The sequence below is a fragment of the Lytechinus variegatus genome, chromosome 19 (assembly GCF_018143015.1).
Source record: "Lytechinus variegatus isolate NC3 chromosome 19, Lvar_3.0, whole genome shotgun sequence".
Taxonomy (NCBI): domain Eukaryota; kingdom Metazoa; phylum Echinodermata; class Echinoidea; order Temnopleuroida; family Toxopneustidae; genus Lytechinus; species Lytechinus variegatus.
In genome coordinates this window covers 17,900,766-17,923,606 of record NC_054758.1, presented here as the reverse complement: position 1 = coordinate 17,923,606, position 22,841 = coordinate 17,900,766, and the positions used below count along the sequence as shown (strand labels likewise).

Genomic DNA, 22,841 nt, shown 5'->3' with positions numbered 1-22,841 from the left:
TGCCAAACCGAAGGTGTCGTATTTACCTCACCGTGACAGACGAAGGGTCTGTGGATGGGAGACTAGCCGGGGATAAAGCCGAAGGAATGTGGGTTCTATTGAGTATGAGGAAAAAGAATCTTTCAAGAAACATTCTACACAAAGAAAGAAGAAATATAAAAAGGTGTTGGATTCTGTTGGGTTATTTGTTCTACCCTATTTTACCTTAATTCTCCCGCTATAGATTACAGAAACTGGAGACTTCGTAGCGGAGGGGAGGAGGAGAGAGAAGGCAGTGGCTGGATTTCGGATCTCGGTTACCGTCGGCAACCATTGGAATCTACGGGGCTTACAGGAAGTCTGACTTGATTTCAGGTTTAATCAATGCAATACACCCAAATTATACCAAGCATTGTTTGGATTTGAAAGCACTCTTCCTGAACAGATTCCTTACCGAATTGCCTATTCTGAGTTCACCTTCTCAGAGTTCTCTCTTTAAAAAAAAGCACCAAGAAAACTGGCTCAGCACAAGAACTAAACATAGAGGCCAATTAAAACTATTAACCCTATTCAATACTAAAAATATATTTTTTAAATCATAATACTAGTGAGATTATGAAAACATATAAGCCCTACTTAAAGATGAATTTCAGAGGGAGGTGACTTTAGAAGCTAGAATGTAAAAAGTAACTGTAAAATGTTATTGCCCCCTTTCTCGTTTCAATATTCCTTGAGTGTATATCAAGATCATTTGGAAATTAAAGTGATCCTTTAAATGTTGAACTCGTTATGAAGAATACTGCCTGTTAACTTTAGACTTTGATACCACAGACAGTCTTCCAAAGTTTAAAATACCTCTGGAGTGCATATTTTGTAACATGTAGGGCCAGCAAGACAAGATAACAAATTACATGACATCAGACATAAAATGTAACTTTGTATGAGCCATTTGCAACTAAGCAAATACATTAAATTCTTCAGCTAATCTACAGTTTCCTATGATATAAAGACGGATATGAAAGCCCACGAAACTTTTGAACCAAGTTTTACCCTAAAATAGTAACAAAAGGGGTTACAGAGAGTGGAAGTTTTTGCACAAAGAAGATTCGATCTTTAGAAGATTTTCCTATCATAAAAAAGTAATACAGAATTCTGTGTTGCATGGTTTTTCTTCCTTTATTCAATAGAGACTGAATGAGCTGACAAAATTGCCCCGCTCAGTTCATTTTATTCTCTTCTTTTCTTTGGAACCACCGCTTTGAAAACGTTGTTTGGAATATCAGCATGAACGTGAGTCAGTGTCTCTATCAAACAGTTCGCACAGTAAGGGGCATGGGCACATTCACACACAAGACAATGTTTACATTTGAAGTTACGTTTCTGGAAATTAAACCGATATCCAGCACGATAATCAACTGCCTACAAATCGTGAGATGATGATAGAAAACGTATTTGGGAACTGTGTGGCGACAGTGCCAGCTAGAAACAAAGTCTATAGCATACAATCTGAAATAAATTTCAACTTTCTATTTATTTCGAACACAAAATACCATCGAACACACTGCAAAATATGACAATCTGGCAAAACCATAACGACACAAGGCATGTGTTAACACAAGCCTATATCATTATTTTCTGGACACAGTATGTGGTAAAGGGTTGAGAAAAGATAGCCCACGAGCAACTTGAGCTGAAAGAACACCTTTATGTGTATTTTTTTTGTTTCCATTTAGGGTCCATAGCCACCCTTCCCATTCTCTCTCTCTCTTGATTTCGCTTTTCATTCCATCTCTTTGCACAACCATGACCCTTCTATGCAAACCCAAAGTTGGTTTTCATTTGGCTGGAGGCAGCCGAGGGGGATGAGAAAATTGTACAGAAGAAACATTCCGGTCCCCCCCCCAAAAAAAAAGTAGACCTGTGGTGATTTTTGCTTGTCCCTCCGCTCACCCCTCTTGATCCAAGTCACTGACCGGTCGGAAACCTTCGTGAAGCATTCCACCGAAACCGAATCGATTCACACACCACGAGGGAGGCAGGATCCATGGGAGAAAATTGGCACAATGTAGAGAGGGTAAAGAGGGGACAAAAATGCCATTCATGCTCCTCTTTTGATTTATTTTCCTGATATTCGGTTTCCTTCAGGGTTTGGAAAGAGGATGCCCCCACAAAGAGACTTAAAATTCCTCTTCTTTCATCCAAAGATTGGTCTGTTTCAAGCCTTTGTCCTAATCTTCGGTCTTCTAGTCATGCTAATGATAATAATTTATCTATGAACAAACTTAAGCCCTAATCAAGGACCCCCCCTTCCATTACAGCAAACTGAAGCCCCCCCCCCTCCCTCCCCTCTGTTTTGGTTGTTCATAACCACTGCCACAACACTCCATGTAAAACAAACTACTCATCACAGATGTTGTTGGTAAAAGTAATCCAATCAATAATAATAAATAAGAGAAAACATTCCAGAGTAGTAACAATAACAAACACAAGACAAAGGTGCCAAAAAGGTTTTCTTTTTCATCCAAAGCCTCTTCAATTGATGATGCTTAGTTATAACCTCATACGAATAAATAATACTTATTTTCATATTTACGCTATTTGCTATTGTTCTTCGCATCAATTTAAATTCCTCTTGGTCCGAGTTTTGGCAAGGCACCAAGCAAGCAGCTTCACTGCTCTTGACGTCTTGGTACGCTTCCAGCATGGTTTACTTTAACCCATTGCTTATGGGAACAGGGTGGTCCCTGTGTAAAACCTATGGGATTCAAAGAATCTCGAGAGGCAACGGGTTAATATGGTCAACTTTCAAGAGAAATAAAAAAATAAAGATTTCTCAACGCCCTTTGAGTACACTCAATTGTTTTGAATGTTCACTGGAGTAATATAATAAAAACAACTTATTATCATCATAATAAACACCAGGAGTGGGCAAATATAAAGAAAGCCATTAAAATCAACTATTGAAATATCAGTTTTGATGAAGCTTTAAAGAAGGGGGGTGCAGGAAGGTTCCAATTATGTATCCTTTTCATTGAAAGGATTTACCGCTGATAAAAAAGTGATTCTCAACAGTCCCACATACTGCATTCTTTGTAGCAGATCTTTAAGGTTAATCACACAGATTAGGGGACCCCAAAGGGAACATCCTCTTCACAAGTTGTGTGGTCAAGCATTTGTTTCTTTTCTGCCCACTTTTCAGAGTCGATGACTCACCCCTTTTTCCTCTCTCTCTTTTTTTATATATCAACAGAGTGAGAAAATCTTGAGAAAATCTTGGGAAAATGTATCCCAGAGGGGAAATGGAAGGTTAGGAATGGTATGTCGTCTCTGGAATTTCGCAGATTTGGACAAAGTTTGTCTCTTTTTTTTCTGCTGAGGGCCAGACACAACCCAACCCTTATGACATTTGCCATCGCTGCAGAGTTCAAATTGACAGAATAGTCTTTTTTTCAAGTCACAATTTTTATATGTACCCATAATCGCAATTATACATGTGGTAACCGGGCCGAGTTGATGTAAAATTTTCAATACTCTCCAATTTGAAACATTTCCATACTCATTTGACACTGCATATTATACCTCCCTTAATACCACAAAATGCAAGTAATACATTTTCCATCATTCTAAAATGCAATTAACAGGAATTTCCATGCTATAAATAAACCATGTCTGTCATGAAGAAAAATTAGAATCAGAGATAGACGTCATCATTTTATTTTCATCAGGGTTTGGTTCCACAATAAAAATCTTGCTTTGGAGAAACCCTCTATAATCTCTGCGAACATTATAATGCCTCGCCATGTACTAGTATCAGGCATGTTTTTGCAATCTGTAATTTTCTAAAACCAAGTTTAAATTCATGAATTCTAAAGCCTTTTTCCAGCAAACAAACCATCCAACCACACAAAACTCCTTGCAAACTTGGACAGAAATTGAAAGTCTCGCTGCCGACACTCGAGTTTTTGGTGACCGATTGTTATCTTTCCTCTGTTTCTCGTTGTAAGGCGAAACGATGAATAGTCCTAGAAAGTAATTTTTGGCCGAGGATCACAACCAATTTGATCCAGGATACAACACTTAACATGCAGCTATCATAAGATTCTAAAATAAATGGGGTTTCCCCTTTCTTAGACTTAATTTACCCATTAAGGGCCGTTCACACAAGGCCTAAGTAACGCATAACACTTCCTCTCTAAGAATAATTGTTATACTCAACCTTAACATGGCTGGATATGAAAGAGTGAAACTATATTCTGCCCAACTTTGGCAAAAGGACGCAAGTGACACATCGGTCAAATTTGAGTTATCGTTGTTTCTGAAAGACCCTTTGTATGTTGCACGTTCAGGCAAAATTTGGGGAAGAAATGATGGTTCTTTGGAAAGATATTGAAGAAAATAGGCTGTTGAATTGCATTGACGCCTATGTAAATGATGAACACAGATTGCACATTTACAACGAATGATACTTTTGTAACTTGCGTCCTTTTGCCAAAGTATGGCAGTATTGTTTGCAAGTTCCCAGGTCGCTCCTGCAGCAGTTATAGAATCAGCATGTCTGAACAGCCCCAAGTTCATTAATTATCCATGGCCTTTATTTCAACTCAAAACTGACATATGGTTTGATCATTTCCATTTCTAAAAGAAAACAATGGCACTGACAATCAATTACAAACATGTTCTTAGAATCATTACAGGAAAAAAAAATTATTCGTAAAAACAATGTATTTTTATATCTCGACTTCTGTTACTTCAATTTATGAGATGCGATGCTCTCTGTCAAAAATACCGATCCCTGGGGATTGATTGTCATAAGATAAACTAATAAATCAGTTAATGATTCATTACTTTTCATTTTAGATTTTGATGCTATATTTGACAGTACTTCAAATCAAATTTTCTTTGAAATTATTTCCCCTAATATCCAAGTGACAGTGATTATTTACGAAGACAATAATTTCACTATTATCTATCTATCATGTTATCATATTGGCAATGTTACAATAAATGAAGATAACTAATTGCTCATTATATTTACAACTCCCTCCTCATATACAAATAACTAGTCACTGACAAAAAGTGACAAGATTTCTTATATCATTTAGATTTTAGTACATCAGGCATACAGAAGTAAAATCAAGAGCTGAACCAGATTCCGAATCCTCCTCCCATTTTTCGCACAGGAATCTTTTTTGTGGCAGTGCAAATTTTGGAGCAGTTCTTTTAATGATAGTGCAAACACCTCCTTTTTTCTCTAGTCAGTCTTGTGTTTAGAAGACAAACAAAGTGAGGAAGTCTTGGAACAAAGGCTAAAAAGGAAGGCATGTGCATTGTACCAGAAGTCCCAGCCCTATCTTTTACGTTTCAAAAGAGAATTATTCATCCTTTGTATTTCAATTAGACATACAAGAATGCCATCAAAGAAACGATCAATTCTAGACAAGTCGGAGACAATCAACCGATCCATTATGCGGCTAAATTTGCAAACTATAGCGGGAATGTGTACTTTGAGAGATGGTACTAAAAAAAGGGGGGAGGCAACTGACACACAAAAAAAACGGGGCCATGTTTGAGGATGGGTTTAAGGGCCTATTCATAGAGTTTATTACAAGGTTTGCTTTGGTAGGCCGTGCCTGAGGAGTAGTCTCATGAACAGACTTTGATAGAGCTTGATAAAATCTACTTTTTCATTTTCTAAAGCCTTTTTTCCCCACTCGGCAGCCATTTGGTAATTACACCGGGCTGAAATTGGAGGAATCTGAATGGGAAATGGGTTTTTTGTTCCTCTCATATGAATCCAGAGAAATCTTGGAATCAGAGTTGATGCAAAAGAATCACTCTATGTTGGAAATTAATGAAAAGCGTTCTCAGGAAGGCTTCACCAAAGGACGGGAGAAAGAAAGAGTTAAGAGGCTAGGCTTGCTTTTGTTGCAACTATCACAGACATGTCGAGTTGCTAAGGGAGCTCCCGTTCCACAGGAAAGCATGTTTGTTGGAGTGGAAGCAACTACTCTCTAAAATACACACTTCCTCTTCTAGTTTGGGACAGAGTTTTAAAAGTGACAGAAACTATCTTGCTAATTACTCCTTCGCTGGGACTCCATTTAGGAGGTGCCTTGGACCGAATGCCCAGGCAGGAATCACAAGGATCTGAAAATTCTACTTGTAGGCAATGTCATTATCCTGCATGTTTCACCCTTTGAAAGAACAGGTAATGTTCGAAGGGATGCAATAGCCCCTATAGCTTTAAAGTATTTCCAATGATAGTACTAGTAGATGATGGCACTAAAATTAAAGTATTTCCCAAGAGAGCAAAAATAATGCATGCTGCGTGCTTCGTGAAACTTTATAACCAGGGGTTGGTTCAAGACTTAGTTCAGAAGCTGGCCCAGCGGAAGCAGAGCAATCAACAGTCATCGTGATCTTTTTTTAGAAAAAAAAAACACCAAAAAAAACACAAGCCAAGAATAATCAGCCTTGAAAAAGTACCAACCCCCTTTAAAAAAATTCTGACCCAAATTGAATACCTCACATGAAATTAAGGGTTCAATTAAATATAATGAGACCCATCGCAAGGCCACTCCAATTTGATCTTTTCATATTTGATCTGTCATCCATCAATTCATAGTATTTGCTTCTATCTTGTCTCTACCCCCCTTTGGAGTAGGGAGAACTTTACCATTTTTTCAGGGCAACCTGTCATAGACTTTAATTGATCACCGTGACCGAAGAAATGAGCGACAGTCTGACAACCAGGTAGAAGCTGAAATGCCTTTGAAGTGCAAGGTTGAAGGTGCAACAACTAGACACCAAGAAAAAAAAATTTTCGAGAACTACATGTACCTCTCGCATTTGCAAAGTTCCCCTATCTAGCACGACAAGACACCCAGGTTTAGCTCCTCTTCATATTTTTAATGACTTTTGAAAAAGAAACGGATACTTACGGTTTCAATTTTTGTTATTCTATGAAGGAGATCCATTAGTTTAGGGATTTGCATTCTAAGTCCGTTAGCTGCCGCTGCTACACCACTGGCAGCGATTAACGAAGGGGGTTGCATTGCAAAATTATAATCTGCAAAAAGAAGAGAGAGAGAGGGGAGAAAATAACAATTATTCAATAACCTGAAACAAATATCCTTTTATCTACTACATTGTTGAACCTGGCTGGGGTGTGTCACCGAGGTAAATTTTTGAATGAGGTACAAGCAATTTCCAGTGAGATATATAGGCTCTGTTCACTCATGAGTGGGATAAAATTATTTCCAAATTGGATCAAATCAATTTTACGACAGATAAAATCAAGCTCAAGTAGGAAATAAATTTTATACGTTGAGTTTACAGCTAATGAAATCAATTTTAGCTGCAAGTGAACCACATCAGACAATTATTCACAATTCAGAAGTCTGTATGTGTGTGACCTTTTTGTCTGATATTGAAATCAATTTTAGCTGCAAGTGAACCACATCTTGTAAGAGAATTTTGAGAAAGAGAGAGAGAAAGGGACATTCCAGATTGCCTGGGCCTTGAATGCAAAAGGTTGAAAAACCCCCTATGAATAGCTCAAACACTGGATCTCAAAATTACGACTAGGAATTTAAAAAAAAAATGCAAGATGAAAAGATCAAGGAGATATGAAAATAAACACCTAATGAGGTGTAGCATTTGACAAAATGATCGAATGAAGAAAAAGATCCTTTTTGGAACACGTACAAGGAATCCCACGCAAATCACCTCTGCCTTGCCAGTTCGGCAGGCCCAGCAAGAAAGAACCGAATTATCCAATATTTTATTGTGGAATCAAGGTGAATTTCTTCTTTTTGCAAATAATGTTAGACAAAGTCTAGCTCGGAAAGGGCGGGTTTTGAACTTTGTTTCATATTTAGGTATTAGAGAAGAAAAAAAAATGAAAAGAAAAACGTCTTTTTTCTATGATAATGGAATGCCTAACTAAACATGGAACTGAGAAGACAGATAGAAAAAAATGCAAATTTTTGTATTTTAATCTGATGGTTCCATTCTCCAAGCCTTTTCTGACAAAATGAAAGTTGACATGGCATGACTAAATGAAAAACCAATAGGCCATAGAAGAATTTGGATGTATGTACAAATAAAATCAAAGTTTGTGTGCACTTTGATATTGCGGCCGACCGTGGGAACTGATTTTGTTAAAGTGAAAGATGGTATTTTCATGTTCCAAGAACAAGGTTTATTCCAATTTCTTGTGTTCTGATTAGAAACAGTCTGTGTATGGGAGGGTGGGAGAATAAAACAGAGAGAGAGAGAGAAAGGGTACATAAGAGATGGGTGGGCTTTCAACGACAACATAAAAAATCCCTTTTTCATTATAAAATGTTTTCATTCGCCTTTTCTTCATTATTAATCTCTCCAGTCAATTCTAGAATCTGAGTCTGGGTAGCATTTTCATAAAGCAAAATAGTAATTGATTTTCACAGACATATGTTATAAGCTACTAAAATCCTTGCATCTGATTGGCTTAGAACAGATTAGACTGTGGAAATCACTGACAAGACACTTGATGAAACACTCCCCAGAAATAAAAATGACATCAGGCCTAATCTTGCTCATTTGTTATCATTCTGTAACATTCTTCGACGATTTCTAAGCCCCTCTTTACTCTGTCTTGTTCTTCCTTTCATACCCATTGAATAAGGAACAGAATTGAATCAAAAGGAGAGGAATGTTAAGAACACAGGGGGGATCTGGCCCTAATAAGATTGAGTGAGGCCTGAACTGGGTGTTGAGACTAAATACAAATACATAGACCAAATTATCCCTTAATTTTTTATACCATCGGTTCAATAAAGTATCGATTGAAGTTAGAAAGAGTGAAGAGATAATAATACTAAAAGGGATAGAGAGGCAAGGGGGGCAATTAACTGAGGATAAATGAGATAAACTGACTGATTGCCCCCTTGGAGTTGGAGTCCCCCCCTCCTGGAAAAAAAAGAGAATTAAGAATTACAACACCCCCCTCATTTTATACCACAAAGATTTATCCAGAACCATACACATGAATCAATGGTCCTTTAGTTTAAGGTATTTCAATTTGGCATGCTTTGCACAAGGTAAGATTTGAATGCTGTGGAAGGACCATTTCATGCCTCCTCAAATTGGGCAACTTGACTGGTTTTCCAAAGATGCCTATTGAAAGGACTGTTACAGACATCACTTGCCACAAGTGATCGGTATGTGGGGGGCTTATTACATAGAAAACCAAAAGAACAAGATCTACACTATAGTGATGAAAAAAGAAAGGGGGAAGAAGAAAAAGAGTGACATTTAGAAACATTTTGAGATCCACTTGACAGAAGGGTCCCCGAGCTAACGCAAGAATGCGAACGAGTGTAAACAAAGTGCCCCAACAAAGTTCTTGTAACCAAGCAAGCTGGAGTTCCTTAGAACATTCAACCACAGAGCATGATGTCATTCAGGAGTAGCGAAATACCACTTCATGTTAATTTCATAATTGGGGCGTGGCCCTCGACTCTTCACTGACCGGAGCCCGAGGCTCAGGAAACCCGGTATCAGATTTCTTTTTTTTAAGTATGTACTCTGAATCAGACTCCAATTTGGGGATTTGGGGGACCTGTCAGGGGTGAAAGCAAGGATGAACTGCACGTAGCAGCAGGGGTGACCATCTTTTGCCTGCAAGAAGATTATCTCTGAAAAGAAGCACTGTGTCTTCTGGTTCCAAGCATGAAAGGACACCTCATGTTCTAGAAGAGAGAAAAAAAGAGGACTACGCAAAAAGAATTGTGGCTTGACGGCTAAGTGAAGGGTTTTGAATCATTTTGGCGCGACTGGAGTGTAAAAGCAGAAAAAGGCTCTGTAGGACACTTAAAACTGATTAAAAGCATGACAGAGTTGTAGGACAGGAATAGATTCTATCCGACTGATTTGTAAGGCAATGATCACAAAGAGCTGGCAGTTAAATATACTAGATTGATGACATGCTGTAAAAACCATCGATATTCACAATGGTATCTTCTTAAGAGAATCAGCTCTAATCAATTCTTCTAGAGTATAGATTCTCTTGCCATGCCTTAGAACTGCAAACAGGAATTGATGAGCATTTCACGGCCAAATCTGTGGGTTATTAACGATCAGGCCAGAGATGTTTCTTTGAAAGTGGGAGGCATCGTCAATCGAAACTTGGCCAGACAATGAAAACTATTTCAACAGGCCGATAGCTAGAAACAAATAGATATGGATCTGTATTGTACCACAGATACATCGGCTTTTAGTTTAGAATATGATGTTTGGATGTAATTCCATATTTGCCAAAAGAAAGGAAGGGTCCCTGCGGATGTCTTGATTCTTGGAAACTTGTAACATCACGAGTTGCTGGTACTTTTATCAATGCGAGCAATAAGTCTCTAAGGATTTTTAGTCTCAATGGGGCAATTAATATCTATCATGAGCCGCTCACATCTTGCCCAATTCTTCCTGTATGATTAATAAGCGAGGTCTTCCACAAAGGACAGGAGGGGTAAGAAGCATGTTGCCATTTTTCCTGTGAACTTTGTCGTGTCCTCCCATTTTGATTTGGTTACGCTCGGGTTACGCAGATCGACGTTTCTCCCGGTGAGCATGCTAACATGACTGGCGGAATTTCCTGCACGGCTCACAGCTGGAGAAAGGGAGAGGGAAGGAGAGAGGAGGTGGGGCAGGGTGGGGCGGATAGGAAGAGACCAGTGACACGAATGTCTTGATCACAAAGCCTTGAAGGAATCAAGTTTCCTTTCTTCTTCCTCATCGGTTCTCGCTTGTCATAGTACACCTCACAAACTTGGACTAGAGGCTGGTGCAACACGAGTTATTACCAGGACTGTGGCGTGGCTTAAGAAGAGTTGAAACGTTTTATGAAACGTTGTTCAGGATGACCATGGCTTGTGTGTGGATGCAAGGGCAGTTCAAGGACCACCTGCAAGTATGGTTACCCAGGGCAATCAATAAACAGACAAGGGGGCAACCCTCGAACTCTTGGGTCCTTGCGGTATCAATTAAAAGAGGTGCAGAGATTCTGTTCAACGTTGGGGATATAAGTAATAATATAAGCGTTCCAATAGTTCATTACAGATTTCAGCATGGAGCTAGCTCCATGATTTCAGAATCCTAACTTTTTTGGAATGTACCATAAAGTGGTCTCTATCAGGTGAAGGCAGAGACAAATTGTGGCTCTATTGAGCCAACAACTTCATCGGCTGGGAATAATCAATGTGACCTGGAGCAAGAGAGAAACAGTCACGTCTTTGTTGTATCCAGGGTTGACATTGGACAAACCATATCTGGTAGCTTCAGAAATTTCCCACCCCTAATCCACCCTACTCCTCCCAAGCCGACCCCCATCCTGGATCCAACTCCAGTAGGTGGAAATTCCAGAGGCGGACATTGTCCCTTGACTGTCGCCTTGGCAATTACCTTCCCAGCATGCTTTGTGTCTAGGGAAGCCCAGGCAGTGTGGCCATTAAAGGGCACTTCACAAATCATTAAAGGCTGCATGCACTTGGCAGTCGATTTGGTTTTGGAATGTTTAACCCTATTTATCGACTTGGCTCCTGAAAGCGAGACAGGAGTGAAATAGCTCCACAGCCCATGATAATTGGTCATGATCTTCTACAAAGCGAGTCGTGATGAGCATCTTCATGATTATTAACAAGGCCAAGTTAAATGACACTTGGTCATAAAATGACTAAGCCACCTGTTTGTGGCAGGGGTAGTGCCTTCAACAACCGCTCACAGTCGGAACCAGGGCTCTGCATACCCAGGCCTCGGCTCTAATCTTTCTTCGAGATCTCAATCTCGAAACAAGGCAAGTCTTTGATAATGACAACGCCTTCTTCCCCTGGATCCGTCAACTTCCCAGACTCCCTGCCCCTGATGGCATCGCCAGAACAAGGAAGTTTTCAAACCGAGCAGCAGCGAAGACGGTCCCTAGAAATTAAAACCAAACGAGAGAAAAAAAAAGATCTCCTCTTCCTCAAGTACAGGAAACGGGGAGGATCTGATAGTCTCATTAAGCTGTCAAACATAGTTACCCAGCAGGAGATGTAGAGAGGAAGAAAAGAACCGTCTAACTTGACCTCTAAAGACCAACTTATTTCACCCCAATGATGAACTCCTGTGAGGGTCATCCTCAAATACAGGGGAAGTGTGGTAAAGGAAGAGCTGAAATTGAGCCAGTGGGGATGACGAAACACGAAAAAAGTTTGGGGAAGCAACTGAAAAAAGACAAGAGTGAGAAGGGGTTGTCAAGAGAGAGGCAGGGGACGAGATGAAAAGAAATTGCTGTAAGGACTTGACAAGGAACAGCAAGGAGGATGTAAGAAAAACCAAAGCATGACAGAAAGTTTTACAGGTGGGACTACAATAAGTGAATTTAAGGTCTAATTAACTCTTTCAATATTCAACTACATATTTACAATTCAGTCATACAAAGAAAAAAGGAGAAATTACAAGAGGGCAGGCTTTGACTTACCTGTCGCGCACAGCACGATAAAGGTTTGGGCATGTTTCCTTAGCAACGTTGCCTGCTCCTTGTCGACGGGTAGCCGGTGGAGTATGTGCTCAAGAAATGCATTTGGGGTGATTGCCATTAGATCCCATTTTAACTTGGTTAATACTAGCTGTTCAAATTTCTGTCAATTAAGAAAATAAACAAAGAAAAAGAAATTAACTTTCAATGACAATTTATTTCATATCATTTCTATAATCAAGAATTCACTAAAAGACAAATAGATCATGTTTAAACTTAGTTAGTATTGCTTGTGTTCAAATTACTGTAAATAAACAAGGAAACGTCCAAAGGCAATTGACAATTTTGTAAACAGCGCCATCTGGAGTCCAATTTCACATATTCAAAGATGAAGATTGAAGATTAAATAACAAAATTGGTAATATAATTCATTCAGCAACTTTGCACAAAGAGAAAGCCAGATTTAGTCAAGAAATGATAAAGACAATATAAAAATATATACAATGTATATATCTTTAAATGAGGATCATTGTCAACAATTGGAAATAAAAACATATCTGATCTCAAACTAGGGTTGATTTCAATAATCAAATATAAATACATGTTTAAAGTCCAATGTCTAAAAGATTTAGTCAACTCAATAAATCTTTACTTTTAGTAGCCAAAGACTTGCACAATGTGTGTTAAAGGGAAATATTATATAAAAAAGTTTTTACAATTATAACTGATCTGCATAACATTAAATAACATATTTTTGCTCATCAGTGAAATAATGCAAACAGTACAAAATGAAAAGAGTTGAACAGGACAGTACACTTCTAAAAAGTGCATCTTGCTATTGCCCAGAAAGACTAGCCTGCAGGCGTCTGCTTTGAAACTTTACAAGCTTTCCAAGTTCAAGTTTTATTACCTGATGACACAAAAAAGTTAGGATCTGGAAGCAAGTTGCCTACTATTAATACTTGAAGTATCATTAAAATGGATACCTGGACTCGCATTCAGAGTCAACTTGCATTCTAGAAAGTGATTAATTTGTTTTTCAAAGAAATTCTAACCAAGATGTACTGGTATGTTCTTCTGCTCTACCGCTGAGCAAATTCATCACTTGAAATCATGCACAGTCTATCACCGCCAGTTTCACTACCGTCAATATTCCAATGAAATTCATTGTCTGCTGTATGCTACAACCTTTTTTAAAGTACCGTATCATTAGAGGAAATAAAACATTATCCCTTAATAACTGGAAATAAGAATTTCTAAAATTTTCGATTTTGTTTTAATATCAATTATTCAAATTATCTTAATGAAACAGGATCTACAAGTTTACTTGTAATTTTGTTTCAATCGCTACCAAATAATAAATGAAAAATCAAATCTATAAATTCATCAATATTTTGATTTCTCATTAATTTTCCATTAATGAGCCAATTCAGTTTTATATTTTATATTTGTATTTTCAATTAATTTCTAATATTTTTAATTTTATTTTTCATTAATTTTTCATTAATGAGCCAATAAAAATCAATAATAATTACATTGTCTTAAAATGGCAAAGCATATCAATAGGATATCATGGCATGAATCATCCAATAAATAATTGAATAATTATTTGACAAACTGCTAAAATTGGTGCTTGATAAATAAAACTTCTCTTACACTTTGCCATCAAGGTAAATATATACTGCATGGTCTAGCTTGGGTGTGGCTGGAAAAATCATTATCATTCAAATCAAATACATGTCATGTACACATGAAGTTTCATCCTCTTTTATAGCCCTGTAAAAATATCCGAACTAAGAGCAAATTGAAATCTCTCGAGAGTCGAAACTACATCTTGGTCAAATGTGGCTTTAGAGGAAACAGAAAACATAACCGCAAGTTTTAAAGAGATCATTCCACAACCATTTTAACCAAACTTTTGGTTGCGAATCCTTCAGCCCAACTCATACAATTGATGAAAGGAAAAAGGAAACATTTAGCAAGAATGGTGTCATTTTTGTCAAAATTAACAAGCAAGATCCTGTTTTAGTTCTGGACAAGGAAGATTAAATCTTCTCCAGGATCCTTATCCTCTCAGAGTGACCACAAGAAACATAAGACAACCACTATGACCACATACTCATATATCATGAGTCAATGACACTCCTAAAACAGCATTAGCTGTATGAGGGGATAAAGTAATGTTTGTAGACAAAATGACCTTATATCCATATCAACCCACAGTTTTCATATCCCCATAACCTTAAAACATACATGTTCATTTTATCTTTGTATGTTTACTGGGGTAGAACATAGATCCTTTGAAAATTGATTAATAGTGATTAATAATGACTAATATATTTTGTGGGTAATTCTGTTTGTGTGCTCAGGTAAAAAAAAATCCTACAATCAAGCCGAATTTAAACATTCTTTGACATAAAACATGTCCTTTATGCACTCGAGACAAAGTGTGAATTAAAAATTCATCACATGATTTTTATAATCGTATCAATCAAATCTTGACCACCATTAAAACGTTTCAAAAAAGGAAATGCTTATGTAATTGCCAATCTCTTGCTGGCTTCAAGTACCACCAGCAAAAGGTGTCACTATCTCTAGTTTCTTACGAATTCTCAACAGATAAGACCCTTTGTCCCAGTATCTATTTGGTTCGAAGTAAATACATATGAGAGCAGACAAGAAGGGGAAATAATTATCATCAATAGAAACATAACAAGGATCTTGTTGCATCCGGAATCCCGACATGAGAGACTTCATCAAGTCCTGCTTTTATAAAAACGTTTAAATAGCTGATGCAAAACGCAAAAATCTAATTTTTTATTGAATGTTAAATAGTTTGTTAAAACATTACCATTTACCATCTGAACTCACCTAAATCTAATGCAACCAATCCAAATTATACACACACAAAATATTGATGTACAAAACTACAAAGTAAAATAAAAAAAAATCTAAAAAATGTAAATACTAACTTTGCTTTTCACAATAATAAAATATGTCCACTGTGATCACTAACTGAAGCTAGTCTGCAGGCACAGACTTTCATTGAAATTTTGAGCAACAAGTGGGTCTCCACCCAAGACTAGTACAAAATACGAACACATCTTCTTTCAAATTCAGGGGCCTCTGTCTGTACGTAAATCATTGATAGGGACTGAAAGCAGACTACGCCGAAGGAGCTCATTCATAAATCGTACGTCTCGTTAAATAAACGTATATGTATGACTGAAGTTCATATTTCACACTCAGACTAATTACATACACTGCATCCTGTTTCGATGTTAAGGGTATCGATACAGCAATCTCTTGAATTGAATATGTGTGAGAAGTGAGAACAAATCATTAAAGAACTCCGATAAGGCTTTTTTGTATGAGAAAATTTAACAACTCAAGTATCCATAAATTACATATTAAATAAAATATTATTAACAACTCAAACATTATCTCTACAATTTATTTCTACAACTTCATATTTAATTACATCGATCATAAAAGTTGATTTAGAATGAGAAAATTGGAGGAAAGAAAAATTCCCCTTAATCAAGATGGCAAAATTGCGTAATTCATAGCAAAAATACTGCCTGCCTGTCCTGTGATTCGCAAGAAACCATTGTACAGTTTACCGTGCTTGACCTTGTAGATTGCAAGGTCGTTTCGCAGTCAGCTGATATGCGCTGTCCTATTTCATAAAACCCAAAGTTTTTGTTTTACAATGTTTTTTTTAACTATGACAACTCCATTTTGACCCTATCCATGAAACGTGACACGAAGTTGAGCCGAGTTCTAAAATTTACTGGTAGACTGGAACAAAATAACGCCTTGTCAGAAATTGATGTAAGAGATTCGCAGGAAAAGAAAAGAATGCCCCCATTGGTTTACAGCTGTACACTCTGCTGTGGCAAAACAGAACAGAACTTCCTGGTCAACGTTTTTAAAGGGCAATGCTACCACGATTTCCTGCATTTCAAATGCAAGTAAAATAAATGTCCGATATTTAGAAAATATCAAATTTACCTCCTTCATTTATATGAACTTTACCAAAACGAAACAAATACATTGCATTTTCAGATGTATCTAAACTTGTCATGCAATATCAATGAAAGTGGGGATGTTTAAAAGATTGATTTGTTACTGTTTACAGTGGCATGATTAGATATAACACAAAGACTAAGGTTTGAATAATACCACTTTGTATAATTTTGAACTTGACACTTATTTAGGGCTTAGAACCATCAAGTTCACATACCAATAATGGTCCCAATCTCTTGATCCTTTAATCCTCTTTTCAAAGAATAAATCATTTGGGGATTCAAGACAAAGCAGTCCTCTGAATAGATAAATCCAACAGAATGATTAATCTTCAGAAAGAATTAAACAAAACACCAATTTAAACACCCTTTGTGACAAGTTACAAGCTTAAACCAACACATCAGTCACAGTACAATATGGTTCAACCACTTCAACGTTGACTGATTCACAACTAAACCTGATTTTGATGCTTGCATGTATATCCTGAATGTATAGAAACTATGCAAATGAGTTAAGATCACTTAGTTCTTGGAAAGAATATTATAAACCAGGTCTCTGTTCTGGTAAGCTCATCTGAAAGCAAGAAAACCAGAAGTGTGTGCGGAACACTTATGATGTGGGAGAAAAAATTCACTCATCATTTGTCAAGAGCTAGGTTATATACTCTACAGGCCCTTTTTTATACTTAAATTACCAGTAAAGGCAAATTTAATGAGAAGTGAAGACATACGTGTACAGTATGGACTGGTGATTATATCAATTAAAAAAAAGAAAGCTTGGTCAATGGTGGGGGGGGTGTCAAGTAATACTGAATCTGATATCAAATGATAAAAACAAAAGTTTTGTATGTACTGAAAGAGAGAATTGCTGGACTTTGGAAAGTTATCACAACTTATCAACCTAGTGTTTGGCCACAACAGGAAAAATGAATTGAACAAAATGCAATTTAAGTATTTTTCTTTTAATGACAACTCTGCTAGGTGATCAAATCTAATTTAGTTTGAGAACCATCATTTCCGAACAAACTCTCACTTGAAATTCCGATCATTAATAAAATGCAGGCAAACATTATCAATATTTCAAAACAGAGTGGTAATCCCTTGTGCCATCATTTACTAATCCACGGGGTATATTATGTGCCACTATCATGTCGATTTCCTATTGATGGAGGAATGTAGTTTTAGAAATTCCAGAGCTTAGAAAGTACATTTAATCCTTTGAACATATCGCCCTATGAAGCCATATTGATTTTTTCTCTTCCATTTATCTTCCCACACACATGCATTGGTTCTTGGTCCGGGCAAATTTTCCCATGCTCCAACTCAATGCATAATCAATGCCTCTCCCTGCTTCGATCAATTGATCCTCATTCTTGCCAAAGGTTACAAAGAGAGAAGCCTTTCAATGGGGACCAAGATGACCCATACTGTTTCAAAAAAGAAGAGTTGCCCCTATGTATTCCCTTGTCCCCCCCCCCCTCTTTTTTCTTCCTAACGACGCCTAGCTGATATTAAAGTCTTTCTACCACGAGTTGAAAAGAAACCTCAGAACTGTTGAATTGCTAAGGACAGACAAAGTATTTAGAGGAACAAGACAGCTAGCTACCCCCTACATCAAAAATGAAATAGGCTCACATAACTTATTTCATTTTTAGGAATTTTGTTTTTAAAAAAAATACCCTAAAAATAAAACAGAATCTTTCCAATTGTAAGCCTATATTTTTCAATATCAACCACTCTAGAATATATAAGATGAACAGAATATTTCAACAACAAAAAATGAAAGAGAACAAAAAAAAATAATTGAATCATAATCTTTTCTCATTTTTTACTGCCTTTTATTTCATTAGGCATTTTTTGTAATCCATATTTTTTTCTTCTTCCAAAATGCAAATAAAAGAAGAATACTGCACAAAAGGCTCTGATGTGATTAATGTAAACAAAGTTGCACTTTTTCAAGGTGAACTACGCCCCGCTTATAATGTTATACAATGTGGAAATAATTACTTCCAGAACGCGCGCCGAAAGTTTCACATGCGGCGCGCCCCTGGGAAAATTTCCAGCCAATGAGAGAGTTACACAGAGAACACACCTACACGTCATGCTCACTGTAAAGTATGCGCGCCGTCATTGTTGAGTGTAATTGGTCCGTTCCCCGACGAGAAACACACGTACGTAGACGCACATTATCATTACAATTACCGTACACACTCATTTCCCGTAGACAATACACTAGCGCCCTGCGCAACGTACCGAAATTCATAAAGGCGCATTGTATTTCGTGATTGCAAGTACATTTAATTTCGAACATCAATTAGGAAGAAATTAAATCGTCTAGCTAAAAGGGAAATGATAATTAAAGCCATATAAATAACTACACCAAACAAAAACGAAAACTTACCTGGCAAACTGGTGATTAATAAAATATCCATGAAATATAATCCAACAAACAAAGCCTCATCAAAAATGCATAAGAATGTTTACAGAATCATTTTCATGTTACGACTCCAGACAGAAAATATCATCTGTAATTCATTCTCAAACACTTCTGACATCATCTCATCAAACACTCAAAAGTGCGAAAATACTTTTTTTTTCTTTCTTAAATCATCAATCGTGGAAACTTCATCCCTCACTTCCAAAACTTTCTCGCGACTCTGTCGGCCATCGTCGTCTCGCCGCGTTCAACTTCAACCAAGAAAACATTTTTAACTCATCTCGATTTATTTCCATTTTAAAATACTTCATGCCTGAAAATTGATTACTCTGAAACAATTGACCTGCATAAAAAGCACCAAAAAATGGAAGGACTTACGAGAAGTTGCTCCAATGTGATGCTATTGTCTGTGTAGATGATTAGTTTCTCTGACGTAAGGGGAATGGTTTCGAGGAGTTTTGACGCAAGAAACATACAGGTGGCGCCTAAGAGTTGGAACCTGTCCCGTGATATTCTCTCCATAGAGAGGAACCTGTCCAGATAATTGACTGAAAGTGGAAACACATCCTCTTCTCTTTGTTGTTCTTCACAAACCTAAACAAACAAAAAAAGGGAGAAAGAACGTGTAAACGCAATTGGAATAACTCCACAAAAAATAATCAAATCGCGCCAACCCCAAAAAAAACTGTAAAAGAGAAAGTGTGTAGATCTATTCATTTGGAATAACTCCAGAAAAAAAATCTGATCGAGAAATAACTTCCACCACCCAAAAAAAGACACAAATTCAAAAGTTTTTTTAATAAGGTTGGGGAAGAAAATTTACAGGGAAAATGGAAATTTAACAGGGCGCAGCAATACTAGTACTAAAGAGATAAATTGAAAAATACTGTGAACCTGACCTTTTTAAAATAGAATTTTACAATAGCTTGTTGCTAGAGAAATATAAAAGTAGATTTTCAGAATCATCGCGTCCTTTTTCAGCTTTTTTGGCTTATATTTAAATCACAATAAATAGACGGGGAAAATGTCCCATAAAGTGCGAGAATATATAAGATCTACCAGATCGAGACGGATGTTTTGATTATCAGCCCACGGGAGGACTAAAATAAAATTGTAAAAATCGCGGATGAGCAAAAACACGGATGTGCGTTGAATTGTATTTTAATATTTCCCTACAAATGAGAAGGCATATTGATTTGTTTACGAATACTAAGCTAACAAATGAACTTCCCCAATAAATTGGTTGGATACAAATTGGCTAGGAATCTATATCCGCAAGTTGCACGAGATATTACTACACCAGCTCTTTATATAGAAATGGTTATAATCTATCACTTAACAAAAGAGTGATTAACAATTTATTAATTATGATAATTTGGCATATTTAATCAATTCGTTATTCAGTTAATATGTGATCAGATTTATATTGGAACTCCAACTTGTTTTAATCTTCAAAGTTCCGCCCAATATATTTTGGTCCAGGGTTTTTTCTGTCTCTGCGCAACCGGCCTCCCAAGCTCCAATAAAATTTGTCGAAATAGAAAAAGCGCGCGCCTATCCCATACACACGATCGAAAGATCATTTGCCGGTAGATTAGATACAGTATGCAGTCAAGCGCCCGTCCCGTGGCTCTATAGCTAGCCAATGCCTATGACTGTGGCACACAGCTAGCTCAGCCGACCAGTTTGCGAAAACCCAAAACGAACGCATAACTCGCCTAAACACTCATCAAAATTAATTCGAAATAAATAAACACCGGAACATTTTGTATAATTTTAAAGCATGGGAAGAAAGACAAAAACATACACATCTATTTCATATGGCTACTTTTTCGAAAAAAGGAGCAGAAAATAACAAAATCATTGCTTTTTAGGGTGGTTGGAGAATAAGATCTGCAGAATTTGCATCGCGCACAACGTTGGAGTCAATGCGATCAGGCCATTTGCGCTCTCAAAAGTTGGCTTGGCAAAAATTCGTGTTAAATTCGGAAAAATTAATTGGCAGCATAAATTGTGACAAATTTGGTATCACCTGAAAGACAAATATCTGGGCTAACTTTTAATATGGACAGATTTTTAATTTAAGTCTTCACAAAGCAGAAAAGGCCGTCTAATTCAGTGCCATCTGAAGCGCTCGCGTCAAACTTTGCAATCAATGACAATAGTCAGACAATAGACAAATTACACAAGTCGAACGGGCAACGAATAATAATTGTTACAAACATATTTCTACAATTTGTTAACATAGAATCAAATGACGGTGATTAGAAACCTCTAGGCTAAAATATCAAATCAGACTGGCACAGAAAATCAACATGACCAGAGTCCGACACGAGTTTGCAAGTCGGCCACAACAAACGCCTATTTTAGTATTATTTACGGGTCAAATTATAACTTCCTGAGTCAGAAAGAATAAAAATAGATACAATAGAAGGTAATATTTTAAAGTACATTCCTGTAAAATGTTCAACAATTTTAAAACAAATCAGAGCAAACTTAGATCTAACCGAACAATCGTTTGGTTTGACATTTTTTGGAATTTAAAGATCATTCTGGAAATCGGTGACTTCTTTCAAATTACGAAAAAAATATTTAAAAAAGGAAAACCCGAACAAACTGCACATCAAAATAAAGCTTAGAATATATTCTATTGACTGAAATAAAAAAGAAATTGTTTTGCAACTGAAAAACGTAGAAAATACTTACTTCAAACATCCAGTCCACCACCAGTTTTCTCATCGACGGTCTCAGCTCTCGTTGGAAGTGGTTACCAAAATAGTCCGCCGACAACACATATTGTTCTTCTACTGCTAATAAGTTGTCCAAATTTTTATCTCGCAATAAGACTTGGTCCACGTATGACATTGGTGATTTGGCATGGTCAAAATATTCTTGTTCGAAACAGAACAAGTTATCCATGATCGTCCCACAAGTTCGGTTTGCGGTGAGAGCCGAAGTTACTTTTCGAGATTCGATCGAGTTTGATGTGATGTTCTTCAACTTCAAAAAGGCAAAAAGGAAGGGGGAAATTGGTGATTTTGGATGACTTGACACGACGGGGTACAGCAGACGAACAGGACCTACAACCCAGTGGAGATTGGATATCGAAATATGGGTGAAAACGGGTAAAAATCACCACTAATATGGACCCAAACTCCACAACTTTTCGACGATTCACTTCGGGTTCTCTACGCTAGGCCTGTTAACTCGGTGCTGCCCCTATGCCGAATGCATCGGTGGTAAATTCCCTCACAGCTAGCCCATGCTTGTGTATACGTATCCGAACAGTTCTTTATCACACATGTAATGTGTATACAAAATGCAACCAGTGGTTGCTGTCATGAATATGTATGAGTACGAGACACTATTTTGTGATTGGTCAAAAGCTAGATAGCCCAACTCGTTATACACGCAATATACCACACACTTCGTGTCTCTCTTTCTTTTTTCCTTCTTTTCTTCTCTCTCTCTCTCTTCCTCCCCACCCCTCAGTCTTTTCTTCGCGTTGGGGAGGGGAGATAGGGGGAGGGGAAAGCGCGCACGGGGGGGGGGGCTTGTCTCTGAATGGGTTTCTTTATGGTGTGGTCTAAAGTTTTTTTTTTCACGTGGGGATCTGGCCGGCTGGGGCCGGTTGCTGAAAATCTATTGATGGAATGTGCATGCGATGTCTATGGTCAAAGATTCGATCGGGAACGGCCCAACGTTTCTGGGGAACCACGGTATACCTCTTTGTGAAGTAGGCCTACGCACAGGCTGTGAAATATAGTTTCGGAAATGGGTACCATACCTCTTCGAATATGCCCAAAATAAATTATACCAGTTCAACTGCACGACTTTTTGACTTGTAATACCTCTTTATTATTAAATTTGAGTTATCATCGACTAGTTTATCGTTTGGCATTTT

General features: G+C 37.4%; 1 protein-coding gene across 1 annotated transcript in view; it reads right to left on the bottom strand.

The window, feature by feature from the left end:
• The window catches only part of LOC121405827 (G1/S-specific cyclin-D1-like), a 30,666-nt gene extending 8,472 nt beyond the window's left edge, over positions 1-22,194 (bottom strand). Inside the window, exons 1-4 of the mRNA XM_041596792.1 lie at positions 21,644-22,194; positions 19,316-19,531; positions 12,476-12,635; positions 6,921-7,048 (exon numbers count right to left, since the gene is read on the bottom strand). Of these exons, the coding sequence (XP_041452726.1) occupies positions 6,921-7,048; positions 12,476-12,635; positions 19,316-19,531; positions 21,644-21,856 (717 nt within the window). The 5' untranslated portion in view covers positions 21,857-22,194. The remainder of the gene's footprint in view (positions 1-6,920; positions 7,049-12,475; positions 12,636-19,315; positions 19,532-21,643) is intronic.
• Positions 22,195-22,841: the final 647 nt, after the last annotated feature.